Below are 14,757 nucleotides of genomic sequence, written 5' to 3' on the forward strand. Positions count from 1 at the left end.
CCGTCTCCACACACACGCGCGCACACCGAACCACAAACACCCACACACACAGCCCAGACAGGGTGACTACAGCCGAGTGACAGGCGAGGCATGCACGGAAAAGCAACACGGCGAAGTAGTCCACCGCAAACAATCACAAAAATAAAGGCATGCAAGCAGCAGTGTCCCCTTATCTTAAGTCCAGTCAGTGGCCGCGGGTCTTCTTAGCAGTTCTCCTCCCGGTGATTAGAACAGAAGAGGCTCTAAACAGCTCCGTGTTAAGCCTGATTTATGGTTCCGCGTTAAATCGACGCAGAGCCTACGCCGTAGGGTTCAGCGTACGGTGCGCGTCGCCGCGTAACCCTACGCCGTAGGCTCTGCGTCGGTGTAACGCAGAACCATAAATCAGCCTTTATGGTGCGCTGGAGAGGAGGCAGGGAGCTGGGTGGAGGGGGGCGGTGATTTAGCGGGTCGTGACGTAACGGCCCGCCACCAAACCAGATGCGCCGTTTTTGCATAGTTATGCGGAAAATCCCAGAAAGCACACAATACACTGAATGTTAAAAGTTCGTTGTTTTTTGGGTGTAATTGATGTCAAGACACCCAACAAAACACAAAAAATCAAGAAAAATTTGTTTTTCATGTCACAATACCTTTAAGCTTATTTTTCAGCAGTCTGTAAAACGATAACTCCGATTTCTTGCTAAATCTATGATTACAGTCGATTGCACAACAGCTCTTTCCCATTTCAGATGTTTTCCAGTTGCTCAAACTGAAAGTTTACTCTGCCACTCAGTCTTTCTGCCACTCAGTCTTTCTGTCACTCAGTCTTTCTGTCACTCAGTCTTTCTGTCACTCATTCTTTCTGCCACTCAGTCTTTCTGCCACTCAGTCTTTCTGACACTCAGTCTTTCTGACACTCAGTGGGCGTAACCCGCTATGAAGTCGCATCTGTAACGTCATGTGCATTCCCTCTATACATTGTGTCTCTTTTTTGTTTGGAGTCTGACAGGAGCTGTTCTGAGTTCTACGTACCAGACTTGCCGCGGTCTGGATCCAGACCCTAGTAGTCAGTGGAGGAACTGCTTGTATTGCTGGCCGGTTATGTGTGGCCACTCCACTCCCAACAGTTTACTAAAGCAGATGTAGACTTTTGCAAACCAAACAGTGCCAATGTAGGAATGGTGCCGTTGTTTGAAGAAGTAAATTATGCAAAAGTGGTCCTGGACATGAATAAGTGGAACAGGACGTCTGTAGGCGCTTTTGGATTGGATCCCGCTAATATCGCTGGATGATAAATGCGTGTTTAACATACATACACATAGCCACACACATACATACACACAGCCACATAGATATATATACACACACGGACGGACGGACGGACGCACGCACGCACGCACGCACGCACGCACGCACGCACGCACGCACGCACGCACGCACGCACGCACGCACGCACGCACGCACGCACGCACGCACGCACGCACGCACGCACGCACGCACGCACGCACACACACACACACACAGTATTGGCCTGAGACAGTGTTTTATAAGACTGTGTTTTTTTCATTGAAATAAGACTGAAAAAGTGGGGGTCGTCATTACACCCATTCACAACGCTAGACGGCGCCAGATATCTTTAAAGCCAATACTGAACTTAACTCTTCAGGCCAAAGCCAACCCCTGTCACGAAGAAGAAAAATAATAAATAGCGGTAGAATGAAGAAGAAAAATAAAAAATGGAATCCGCTGGTAGTCTGAAATGAGAGAAACACAGGGAAACACACAACAGGCACACAAGCCTTTGAAATCTGCAAGAGTGAAAACAAACAAACAAACAAACAAACAAACAGACACAAGAACAGGCAGAGACACAAACAGCAACCATTTCAGGTCCCTGAGACTGAATCCAGACTAGGCTACTGAGATTATCTGTCCCCCAAAACTGTGGAGTGAGTATGTAGGTGAGTGAGCAGGTGTGTATGTCTGTGTAACTGTGTGTGTGTAAAGTGAAAACAGGGTTTTTACCTTAACTGTAACTATAGTGGAGGAGGGAGGGCTTTATATAAAATCCCCTGACGTGGGAGTACAGGTCTGGATCCAGACCGTAGTGGTCTGGAGTCTCTTTCCCTATAATTGAGAAACGGCTATGATTCATGGTTCCATATTGGCCATAAGCAGGCAGTCATATGATTGGCATTTGTTTTACCTCCACTGCTGCTCCCACACCTCCAACTTTCTTCAGTAAATGTTCTCATGTTATGGGATGTGTTTGTTTCAGATGCAAGACAACAAGACCTTCCTTTCCATGATCAACAACGTTCTTCATACGGATGCCTTCTACTTTTCGACGGACTACGACCTGAGCCACACCCTGCAGCGCCTGGCCAACACCAGCCCCGAGTTCCAGGACATGAGCCTCTTGGAGAGGGTGAGATCCAGAAACTCTGAGAATGCTTAGGTATAGATCAGGGGTCGGCAACCCAAAATGTTGAAAGAGCCTTATTGGACCAAAAACACAAAAAACAAATATGTCTGGAGCCGCAAAAAATGAAGTCTTGTATAAGCCTTAGAATGAAGGCAAATGGCGAAAGGTGAAATGTCGAGAAAAAAGTCGAAATGTCAAGATTAATGTTGAAGAACAATCTCGATAAAAAAGTCGAAATGTCGAGAAAAAAGTCGAAATGTCAAGATTAATGTTGAAGTAAAATCTCGAGAAAAAAGTGGAAATGTTGAGAAAAAAGTGGAAATGTCAAGATTAAAGGAGCTGTATGTAAGAGCAATAATAAAACGAATCATAAAATGACCCCGATATGTCAACAGACATTTAAAAATCATGTTCATTTCAAATACTTATGTCACTGACAACAGCACTCAAGCCAGGATATTCCAGTTTAAAAAGAGGAGTTGCAGCCCTCAACTGATGTTTATGTTGTCATGTTTTGTTTTGGCCTGAAGCTCCACCCTCCACCTATCTCCCAATCACCAAGTCAGTATTGTTTCTGAAGCTCCACCCTCCACCTATCTCCCAATCACCAAGTCAGTATTGTTTCTGAAGCTCCACCCTCCACCTATCTCCCAATCACCAAGTCAGTATTGTTTCTGAAGCTCCACCCTCCACCTATCTCCCAATCACCAAGTCAGTATTGTTTCTGAAGCTCCACCCTCCACCTATCTCCCAATCACCAAGTCAGTATTGTTTCGGCATCCGGGTTGCCAGCTCGGCTCTAATTATGGCAGCCATGGCAGCCTACGTTCCTGCTGCATTCTGCAGCCTACCTGGCAACCTCTGGTCGGGGGGAGGAGGGAGAGGGTACGCGCCGCTCAACAATATTTTGAAAGTGACTGCAGTACCAGTTTTGGACATTTCTTACAGACGGCTCCTTTAATGTTGAAGTACAATCTCGAGAAAAAAGTTGAAATGTCGAGAAAAAAGTCGAAATGTCGAGAAAAAAGTCGAAATGTCAAGATTAGTGTTGAAGTACAATCTCGAGAAAAAAGTCAAAATGTTGAGAAAAAAGTGGAAATGTCGAGAAAAAAGTCAAAATTTCGAGAAAAAGGTGGAAATGTTGAGAAAAAAGTCAAAATGTCAAGATTAATGTTGAAGTACAATCTCGAGAAAAAAGTCGAAATGTTGAGAAAAAAGTGGAAATGTCGAGATTAGGGGCCCCGCCCTGGAGCCAGGCCTGGGGTTGGGGCTCGCTGGCGACCACCTGGTGGCCGGGTCTTTGCCCGTGGGACCCGGCCGGGCTCAGCCCGAAACGGCGACGTGGGCCCGCCTTCCTGTAGGCCCACCACCCCCAGGAAGGACCATGGCAGGCCGGTGCAATGTGGGCTGGGTAGCAGTCGTGGCGGGGTGCCCCGACAACCCAATCCCTGGACTAAAACCCTCACAGTGGGGACATGGAATGTCACCTCGCTGGGGGGGAAGGAGCCGGAGCTTGTGCGTGAGGTTGAGAGAAACCGGCTAGAGATAGTTGGGCTCACCTCCACACATAGCTTGGGCTCTGGAACCCAGCTCCTTGAAGGGGGCTGGACCCTCCACTACTCTGGAGTTGCCCAGGGTGAGAGGCGGCGGGCTGGTGTGGGCTTGGTTATAGCCCCCAAGCTCAGTCTCCATGTGTTGGAGTTCACCCCGGTGAACGAGAGGGTCGCTTCCCTGCGCCTTCGGGTCGGGGAAAGGTCTCTCACTGTTGTTTGTGTCTACAGGCCGAACAGCAGTGCAGAGTACCCGGCCTTCTTGGAGTCCCTGGGAGGAGTACTGGATAGTGCTCCAACTGGGGACTCCATTGTTCTACTGGGGGACTTCAACGTGGGCAATGACAGTGATACCTGGAGAGGCGTGATTGGGAGGAACGGCCTCCCCGATCTGAACCCAAACGGTGTTTTGTTGTTGAACTTCTGTGCTAGTCACAGTTTGTCCATAACGAACACCATGTTCAAACATAAGGGTGTCCATCAGTGCACGTGGCACCGGGACACCCTAGGCCGGAGGTCAATGATCGACTTTGTTGTCGTTTCATCTGACCTTCGGCCACATGTCTTGGACACTCGGGTGAAGTGAAACTGAACTGCTTCACTAAAACGTATGGCCAATAAGCCATTGTTGGATGTTTAAAATTTTCAAATGAAAGGACCACAATATTATTTTCTACCTTTCTTTTTTGCCCATTGAACCAAGCTTGTTCCTAACTGTTACTTCTGTGTACTGTTACACCCCATTGTATGCCAAGGTAAATTGCGCCCCCCCAAAATTTTTTGGCACCAGCCACCACTGGCTGGCAGGATCCTGTTAAAGCTTGAGTTATGGTTCTGCGTCAAAACGACGCCGTGCCTACGGCGTGTGGTAAGCGTCGACGCAGACCACAAGCCGCAACTGACGCCGTCGCTGACGTCACCTCCCGAAAATTGTAACTACGCATCGAGGCGACGCAGACCAAACGCAGGCGGAGAGGGCTGTGATTGGTTTGCTTGGAAGCAACGCATTTCCGGTTTCCGGTTTGAAGCAGTCGTGAACTTTCTGCGCTCTTTTTCTTCGTGTATGTGTGATTTTTTTTGTTTTGGTTTTTTGCACAATAGTTGTCCACTGTGACTGGAAAAAGTCAGATAAACCATTCAGGAAAAGATCGCAAATTAGCGGTCGCGGGGGGTACTGCACCGCGGAGAAATGGAGTGACGGAGAAGTCCGAAGGGTTCACGACGGCGTCACGGTGACGGCGTGTGCACAGCGTCGATTTGACGCAGAACCATAACTCAGGCTTAAAGGAGCATGAGGCTCCTTTTAAGAAATGAGACTCTCTAGCGCCACCTTCGCCACGACGGCTGTCGGGGGTACTGCACCCAAAAGTGAAGCCGGCGCGGGAGAACGGGGAGAACGCGCATGCAGCGTCATGTGACGTCACATCCACAGGACAGCGCGGGAAATTCGGCCCCACAATTGCAGCACATTTTGCAGCACACAGCCTGTTCAAGGCAACGGAGAGATACACTAGAGGGCTCATTCTTTTTGATTTGGAACGCTTCATCTGACATTATTACTAGAAAACTTAAAACGTATACAAATTTTTTTTCATAAATCCTGCCTTAATCCTGCCTCATGCTCCTTTAAGAGTCCGCAAATACGACCACACCCCCCCCCGCTCTGAAATCACTACACTGGCTCCCTATCCCAGTCCGAATTGAGTATAAGCTCTCCCTCCTCACTCATCAGTGCGTTCACGGACATTCCCCCCAATACCTAAAGGAACTACTCACCCTCCAGACCTCCTCGTTCAACCTCCCTTCTGCATCCAAAAACACCCTCCAAGTCCCCAGAACCAAGTTCCGCACTATAGGCGATCGGGCCTTTTTTCCTCTGCAGTTTCGAGGCTGTGGAACGCCCTTCCCACGATCTGAGGGCCCCACAGACTGCAGAGGCTTTTAAACATGACCTGAAAACTCACCTATTTAAGAAACCTTGTAGCTAAATATATCTTTTATATGCTCTGTTTTTAGATATATTTTTAAAAAATGTTCATGTTTTATTTTTCTGCTGTGTAGCACTTTGAGATTACTAAATATTAAGTGCATTATAAATGTATGGATGTTATTATAATTATTATTACTACATCTAACCCATGGATGTTTACTAGTGTTACATCTAACCCATGTACCGTATTGGCCCGAATATAAGAGAGTGTTTTTTGCATTGAAATAAGACTGAAACAGTGGGGGTCCTCCATTCGGGGTCTAGACTTTACACCCATTCACAACGTTAGATGGCGCCAGATATCTTTAAATGCTGAACTTAACTCCCCGGGCCAAAGAAACCCCTGTCACGAAGAAGAAAAACAATAAATAGCAGTAAAAAAGAAAAGAGAAGAAAATAAGAGGAGAGATAACAGAAAATGGAGAAACATAGCGACAATCTGGAGAAAAGTGGGTGGAGGATCGGCAGGTTAACCGGCAGCTGAGGAGAAGTTATGATGCAAACTTCAAGATGATGATTTGAATGAGGCAAAATAACATGCTTTTTCTCTCGAATATCTTGTTATAATCATTTGTTTCAGATGTACTGTAATTGTTTTCTGTATAAAAATTGAATTTGGTGTTAAAAAAGTATTTTCAAACATTTCATTGTACTACATCTAACCCATGTACTGTATGTTCATTAGTGCTACATCTAACCCATCTATGTTCACTAGTGCTACATCTAACCCATGTACTGTAGTACCACAACTGATACAAGTATGTTCACTAGTTCTACATCTATCTATGTATGTTCAATAGTACTACATCTACCTTTTCTATGTTCACTCATTCTACATCTAACCCATGTATTTTCACTAGTTCTACATCTAATCCAGTGTTTCCCAACCCTGGTCCTCGAGCCCCCCCATCCTGCATGTTTCCTTGCTGCAGTACAACGTGATACAAGTACCTGTGTCATCACCAGAGTTGTGCAGACCTTGGTGACAAGCTAATGAGGACCATTAATTAGAATCAGGTGTGTTGGTGCAGGGAAACATCTAAAACATGCAGGACAGGGGGCGGGGGGGCTCGAGGAAACACTGATCTAATCCACGCTATGTGGATATTTTTTACCCTTTGGACACAGAAGCTTAAAATAGTTGTTAGTCTGTAAATGTCCTTTTAGCGATGATTGTTTTTGTAGTTATTTGTCGTAACTGTCATTTTTGCAGGCAGATCAGCGTTTTGTCTGGAATGGTCACCTGTTGAGGGAATTTATGTCCCAGCCAGAGGTAAGTTAAATATTGTATTAGTTTGAACTTTTTTCTGTACATATTTTTGTCCCTATGGTTTCCTTCACCTCTCCAGCCACAATTTTCAAGCTTCCTTCAGCATGAACTCTCAGTAGATGTTTCCTGTTTAACTTCATTAGTGTCTCATTGTTGTGGAAGAACATGTTGGGAAATGTTGGTTGGTCGGACCCAGATGTAGGAGAGCAGGAGTTCCCAAAAACAGTGATTTATTTAACTTAACAAAAAGCGCTGCTTAGCAGAACGGCAAAAACCCAGAACATGAATCAAAACTACAAAACCTGACATGGAAACATGGAGGGAGGAAACGTACGGACCAGCAGGGAGCAAGGGAAAAACAAGAGCAGATATACACAAGGGTTAACGAAACACAGGTGCAGACTATCAGGACCGATGGGAAACAGGAACGTTAAATCCAGAACCAAAGATCCTCTATACAGAAGATCCTGCATTACTGTTTCTGCCAATGGTATGAAATGGCATCCATTTCCTGTCTCCTAAGCCGGCGTGGTCGCCCCTTTCCCCACATCGTTTTGGAACATACAACACTAGATACAGTACAACTTTAATATTTGCGCCTTATTTTGTCTGATATCAACCCAGTACAAGATCATTGGATCAGTCTAATATTCTTTTTTTCCCTTCCAAAAAGACTTCAATAATAACAATAACAGTATTATTAAGCAAAAAAGCAAGTTTTATTTTTATTTTAAATTTCAGTTTATCCGATGGGAAAACGACGTTGGCAGTTCTGCAGTGACCGACGACTCTGAATCTCTGAATCAGCACCATAGACATGTATGAATATATATACATATACATATATATATATATATATATATATATATATATATATATATATATATATATATATACAGTGGGGAGAACAAGTATTTGATACACTGCCGATTTTGTTTTCCCACTTGCAAAGCATGTAGAAGTCTGTAATTTTTATCATAGCTACTCTTCAACTGTGAGTGATGGAATCTAAAAAAAAAATCCAGAAAATCACATTGTATGATTTTTAAGTAATTAATTTGCATTTTATTGCATGACATAAGTATTTGATCACCTGTCAACCAGTAAGACTTCCGGCTCTCACAGACCTGTTAGTTCTTCTTTAAGAAGCCCTCCTGTTCTCCACTCATTACCTGTATTAACTGCACCTGTTTGAACTCGTTACCTGTATAAAAGACACCTGTCCAAACACTCAAACAAACTCCAACCTCTCCACAATGGCCAAGACCAGTGTGAAGTGTAAGGACATCAGGGATACAATTGTAGACCTGCACAAGGCTGGGATGGGCTACAGGACAATAGGCAAGCAGCTTGGTGAGAAGGCAACAACTGTTGGCGCAATTATTAGAAAATGGAAGAAGTTCAAGATGACGGTCAATCTCCCTCGGTCTGGGGCTCCATGCAAAATCTCACCTGGTGGGGCATCAATGATCATGAGGAAGGTGAGGGATCAGCCCAGAACTACACGGCAGGACCTGGTCAGTGACCTGAAGAGAGCTGGGACCACAGTCTCAAAGAAAACGATTAGTAACACACTACGCCGTCATGGATTAAAATCCTGCAGCGCACGCAAGGTCCCCCTGCTCAAGCCAGTGCATGTCAAGGCCCGTCTGAAGTTTGCCAATGACCATCTGGATGATCCAGAGGAGGAATGGGAGAAGGCCATGTGGTCTGATGAGACTTAAATAGAGCTTTTTGGTCTAAACTCCATTCGCCGTGTTTGGAGGAAGAAGAAGGATGAGTACAACCCCAAGAACACCATCCCAACCGTGAAGCATGGAGGTGGAAACATCATTCTTTTGGGATGCTTTTCTGCAAAGGGGACAGGACGACTGCACCGTATTGAGGGGAGGATGGATGGGGCCATGTATCGCGAGAACTTGGCCAACAACCTCCTTCCCTCAGTAAGAGCATTGAAGATGGGTCGTGGCTGGGTCTTCCAGCATGACAACGACCCGAAACACACAGCCAGGGCAACTAAGGAGTGGCTCCGTAAGAAGCATTTCAAGGTCCTGGAGTGGCCAGTCTCTCCCGTATTTACTTAGGTTACTATGGGGCGAAGGAATTGGTAATAATCTGTGCTCACGTTCACTTTTCCCATAGGACTCAATAGACTCAGGACCTGCTGTTAGTCTCCTAAAGGGGCGGGGCAGTGGGGGAACCCACGTGACACAGATACAGGAAACACAACCGTAGTGGGGGGTAGAGTTTACAATAAAACGTCTCTGCCAGAACTCAAACACAAAGACATGGGCTTCAAAATAAAACAGGAACTACCATAACAAATTGTGGTAACAAATTGTGGTCCATTCTTCTTTCCAACGTTACTTCAGTTCATTGGTGTTCGTTGACAGTAACTTCTACACAGTTCACGGAAGGTCTCAGGTCTGGACTCTGACCAGCTCATTCCAAAACCTTTATTCTTGTACTTCAGTTTTACTTCCATTTTCTTTGTTTCTTCTAATTGTGTTGTCCTGAACTTCAACATTTGACCGGATCATTGAGGCCTGTAGGCTCTGAGATGGAGATCTTTTTTTTTCCTCTGAGTATTACAGGTCTGATCCTGGAGTAAATGTTTTCTTTTGTCTTTCCCTCTTGGCATTGTTTTATCACACACTTGAATGTTTCAGACCGGAAAACCGAAGAAACGTCTACTTCTCTAGAGTTCTGCACACCTCTGATGATCACTTCATCAATGATGGTGATAAGTCGGTGATGGTAGTGATCATTTCATCAATGATGACAAGTTACTGAACGATGGTGATCAGTTCATAAACGGTGGTGATTATCTAATCACCATTGTCATTGATAAACTGATTACCACCATTGAATGATAGTCACTTCATCGATTGTCTTCATTCATAACGAGTAGAGAGGTGAGAATGTAGAGGTGACAGAAGTGACGAGGCTGAACTAAACTATTGACTTGTTTGTAAAAATAAACTCCCAAGGCCTGACTGACATGTTTATTTCAGAAGAGCTCTTTAACTTTCTATCTTCTACTCTGCTCTTATTTTCCAGTTACACAAGTTTGTGTATCCCGTCATCCACGGCTGTATCCTTCCGCTTGGTTGTCTGCTTGGAGTCAGTCGTTGCTCTGTTTCTATCTTAGCGTTGGTCTCTTAACACAGCTGACAGTCATCAGCATAAACACCAGCTGCATCAACGGAAAGCTGTTTGAGTGGAGCATCATCTCCAGGAGGAGCTGCTTCAGAGCCGGCGTCCGCTACTATGTCCGAGGTATCCGCTCACCTCGTTTCCTCTAGAGCAGGGGTTCCTAGTGGCTCCTGGAGCTTTTTCAGAAATGTTTGACCTTTTTTTTTTTTTCCATTTTTTCTTTTTTTTCTTCCTTTTTTCCTTTTTTCCTCTTTTTTTCCTTTTTTTCTTTTTTTCTTCCTTTTTCCTTTCCTTTTTAATCTTGACATTTTCCTAAAAATTTTGACTTATTTCTTGATATTTTTACTTTTTTCGCGAGATTGTACTTCAACATTAATCTCAACATTTCGACTTTTTTCTCGACAATTTGAATTTTTTTCTCAACATTTTGACTTTGTTCACGAAATTTTGACTTTTTTCTCGACATTTCGACTTTTTTCTCGAAATTTGGATATTTTTCTCGAAATTTCGACTTTTTTATCGACATTTCGACTTGTTTCTCAGAATTGTACTTCAACATTAATCTCGACATTTCGATTTTTTTCTCGTCATTTCGACTTTTTTCTCGACATTTCGACTTTTTTCTCGACATTTCGACTTTTTTGTCGAAGTGCATAATGAAAAAAAAATCTTCCCCCAGTTATAACTAATAAAGAAACATGCAGCATGTGTTGCCTTCATTCTAAGGCTTGTACAAGACTTCTCATTTTTTGCGGCTCCAGACATATTAGTTTTTTGTGTTTTTGGTCCAATACTGCTCTTTCAACATTTTGGGTTGCCAACCCCTGATCTAGAGGAACTCTTCTGCTTATTTCCAACATCAGTACCGGCTGAAAACATTAACTCAGATCAGCGACACAGCAGCATTAGAGATGATAATCATTGGTTAGGTTGTCAGATAGTAAAATGTGATTAGATCTAGTGATCAGTAGAGCGATAAATGTGTTTAGCAGGATTCTTTCTTCTGTCTGAAATATTATCAATATGTTTTTGTAGGCATCGATGTGGAGGGACATGCCGCAAACTTTGTAGAGACAGAGCAGATCGTTCAATACAATGGTGCCAAAGCTTCTTTTGTTCAGGTGAGTCAAACAGGATTCAAATCTGTGAAACGATGGTCATTTTCACATTTAGAATTTAAATAATGACAGACGCTGTCGCTTACAGCTCTGACCCTACAAAAGTAGTGAAACACTGCTTTATTTGAGTCTCATTTTTTTTGTTTACAGCACTGTAGAGTGGATTTTAATGATTACTTCTTAAAATATTATGTAAAAAAAACAGGAGAAGCTCTTCAATCAGGGTTTTTTTTATACTTTAGTGATTATAAATGATGAACAAAAGTTAGTTCACCCTGTTGGGATGAATGAAGTGCAGTCATAATGTGCAGGTTTGATTTAAAAAAAACAAAACAACAAATGATAAAATAAAATGTTTGGTGCCTGTTTTTGGCTCTATTCAGACCCGGTGTGGCCTTGTGCTGCTGTAGCCCATCCACCTCAAGGTTAGACGTGTTGTGGTTCAGAGATGCTCTTCTGCAAACCTCGGTTGTAACGAGTGGTTATTTGAGTTACTGTTGCCTTTCTATCAGCTCCAACCAGTCCGGCCATTCTCCTCTGGCATCAACAAGGCATCTGCACCCACAGAACTGCCGCTCATTGGATATTTTATCTTTTTTGGACCATTCTCTGTAAACCTTAGAGATGGTTGTGGGTGAAAATCCCAGTAGATCAGCAGTTTCTGAAATACTCCGACCAGCCCGTCTGGCACCAACCATGCCACGTGTAAAGTCACTTGAATCACCTTTCTTCCCCGTTCTGATGCTGGTTTGAACTGCAGCAGATCGTCTCTTGACCATGTCTATTGCTGCCATGTGATTGGTGGATTAGAAATTTGCGTTAACGAGCACTGGGACTGGTGTACCTAATAAAGTGGCTGCTGACAGTATTTTACTGTATATGTACGGTCCTGCATTATCTTGGTTATCCTGCAGTCAATGTTGGTGCTCTTGTTTGTCTGTTAAACTTTGCATACTGCAAACTTCTTACTTGATTTAAAGTTTTGACCCAGTTAACAGTTAAGTTCCATAACGGAAGAATAAGTGTGGTGTGTTTGTTTCTTCTTCACAGACTAGAGGTTCCATCCCCATCTTCTGGTCCCAGAGGCCCAATCTAAAGTACAAACCCAGACCTCAGATCAGTAAAACACTCAACCACGTTAGTTTGTTTTACTCTTGTCACATCAACAGTTTGTTTTATTTGTCACATCATCAAGGCCTTATGCCTGTTTGGACTCTAGCTCTCATGCCTGTTTTAATCTGTTCTTTGTTTTCTCTTCAGCTCAATGGATTTCAGCGGCATTTTGACTCACAGGTTATTCTCTATGGAAGACAAGTTGTTTTGAACTTGGTAAGAAGAAAAAAAGGGTGTAGAGGATGTAATCAAAGTGTCTATGTTTATCGTTAAATGCAGAGGTTTTGCATTTACTGTTTAGGAATTTCAGACATTTTAAGGAAAACGCCTCAGTCTTTAGGATGTAAAATATAATTGGACAATTCAAATGAAGGCTTTAAAGGAGCAAGAGGCAAGAATAAGAAATGAGACTCATTAGCGCCACGATGGCCGTCGGGGATACTGCAGCCAACAGCGAAGCCGGCACAGGAGAACGGGGACAATGTGCATGCAGCGTCATGTGACGTCACATCCGCAGGACAGCGCGGGAAATTCGGCCCCCGAATTGCAGCACATTTTGCAGCACACAGCCTGTTCAAGGCAACGGAGAGATACACTAGAGGGCTCATTCTTTTTGGTTTGGAACGCTTCATCTGACATTATTACTAGAAAACTTAAAACGTATATGAATTTTTTTCATAAATCCTGCCTCAAGCTCCTTTAAGAAATAGTTAACATTGATTTTGAAAATCTCTAGATCAACCAGAAAGGCTCAGAAAAACCACTGGAACTGGCCTTTGACAACATGGTCACGTGCTCGGCGAACAGCTTGATCAGGTAAGATCAACAGCAGTTATGCCTGAAACTTTAGATCTGGTCTGGTTGTGTGATGATGCTCCAGGGGGTTGAACCCGTTGACTCATTGCTTCTCTGCAGGTACATTGCCTTTGACTTCCATAAGGAGTGCAGTCGGATGAGGTGGCACCGCCTTCAGATCCTACTGGACATGGTTGCTGACATGCAGGAGGAATTTGGGTTGGTGGAACTTCCTTCTTTTATGTGGTCAGCAGACACCAGCAGAGCCGGATTAAATAAATGGACTACACTAGGCAGACTGTGATTTTTGGGCCCCCCTCCATCGATGTTATTTATGAATTGAAATTTTAAACTTACCAAAGTTACTAATAAAAGTTAATTCACATTTTACATAGCATAGTCATAGTCAAGTTGGTTCTTTGTATTCCAAAATAAGTCATGTGTTGTATATTAAACAGTCTATCAGACTATTTTTTGATTTTTATTATTTATACGTTATTACACCGCTCTATTAAATGCTATTAAATTATCCTTATCTTATCGATTGCGAGTATCATTGTTAAGGTATTAGTACCAGTAAATCACCAATAGGTGTCAGCATTGCTATGTAAACAGAGTAAAATAAGATAAATGTTTTAAGCTATTGCATTTTGCAGAAAATCTTAATTAAATGTGTTGATTAAATTGAATAGTTAAATAAGAAGTCAAATCTACAAAGACCAATAAAATTTGCAGTAAGACAAAGTGTGCTGTAGTATGTATGTATGTATGTATGTATGTATGTATGTATGTATGTGTATGCGTATGCAGAGCCGTCTGGGAGATTTGCGAGGCCCTGTGCGAAATGGCCGGGGGGGGGCCGTGAATTTTTGGGGTTTTTCGGGTCTGATCGGGTGTCTATATGCGCAATTTTAACTCTCCAATTAGCAAAATACTGGATACCTTCCCCTGCCTCATCATCATCTGGGCTTGCCTCGACGCGGGGCCCCACGGCTGCTTGAGACCCGGTTGATTAGTGAATTTTGTAACAAATTTATCAAACGTGCCTTTCAGAGAGGCATTAAACTCTTCCATTTTCTTTAGTTTTTTTCTTTTTTCATCAACTGATGGAAATTTCCTGAATCTGTCTCGTTCTCTCGACATTGTGTGACAGTTTGTTCCAACTCCACCGTCTGGATCAGAGCAGCTTGTGTCCGCGCTTGGTCTGATCAGTTGTATTGAACAACAGACACGCGCATCATTGCACATATATTTATTGATATGCACAGACTAGTACACATTTAGGTCTGTAATGGAACGTGACTGTTGATATTTATAAGGGAAAAAAGGAAAAAAAAAAAAAAAAAAAACGGCCCATA

At 43.4% G+C, this 14,757-nt stretch overlaps 1 protein-coding gene across 1 annotated transcript in view; it reads left to right on the forward strand.

The window, feature by feature from the left end:
- The window catches only part of LOC133440833 (phosphatidylinositol-3-phosphatase SAC1-B-like), a 34,827-nt gene that overhangs the window by 4,478 nt on the left and 15,592 nt on the right, over positions 1-14,757 (forward strand). The window contains exons 5-13 of the mRNA XM_061718154.1: positions 2,261-2,410; positions 7,161-7,220; positions 10,278-10,311; positions 10,395-10,496; positions 11,409-11,494; positions 12,542-12,628; positions 12,752-12,820; positions 13,341-13,420; positions 13,520-13,618. Coding sequence (XP_061574138.1) covers positions 2,261-2,410; positions 7,161-7,220; positions 10,278-10,311; positions 10,395-10,496; positions 11,409-11,494; positions 12,542-12,628; positions 12,752-12,820; positions 13,341-13,420; positions 13,520-13,618 — 767 coding nt within the window. The remainder of the gene's footprint in view (positions 1-2,260; positions 2,411-7,160; positions 7,221-10,277; positions 10,312-10,394; positions 10,497-11,408; positions 11,495-12,541; positions 12,629-12,751; positions 12,821-13,340; positions 13,421-13,519; positions 13,619-14,757) is intronic.

The sequence above is a fragment of the Cololabis saira genome, chromosome 3, assembly GCF_033807715.1.
Source record: "Cololabis saira isolate AMF1-May2022 chromosome 3, fColSai1.1, whole genome shotgun sequence".
In the NCBI taxonomy this organism is placed as follows: Eukaryota; Metazoa; Chordata; class Actinopteri; order Beloniformes; family Belonidae; genus Cololabis; species Cololabis saira.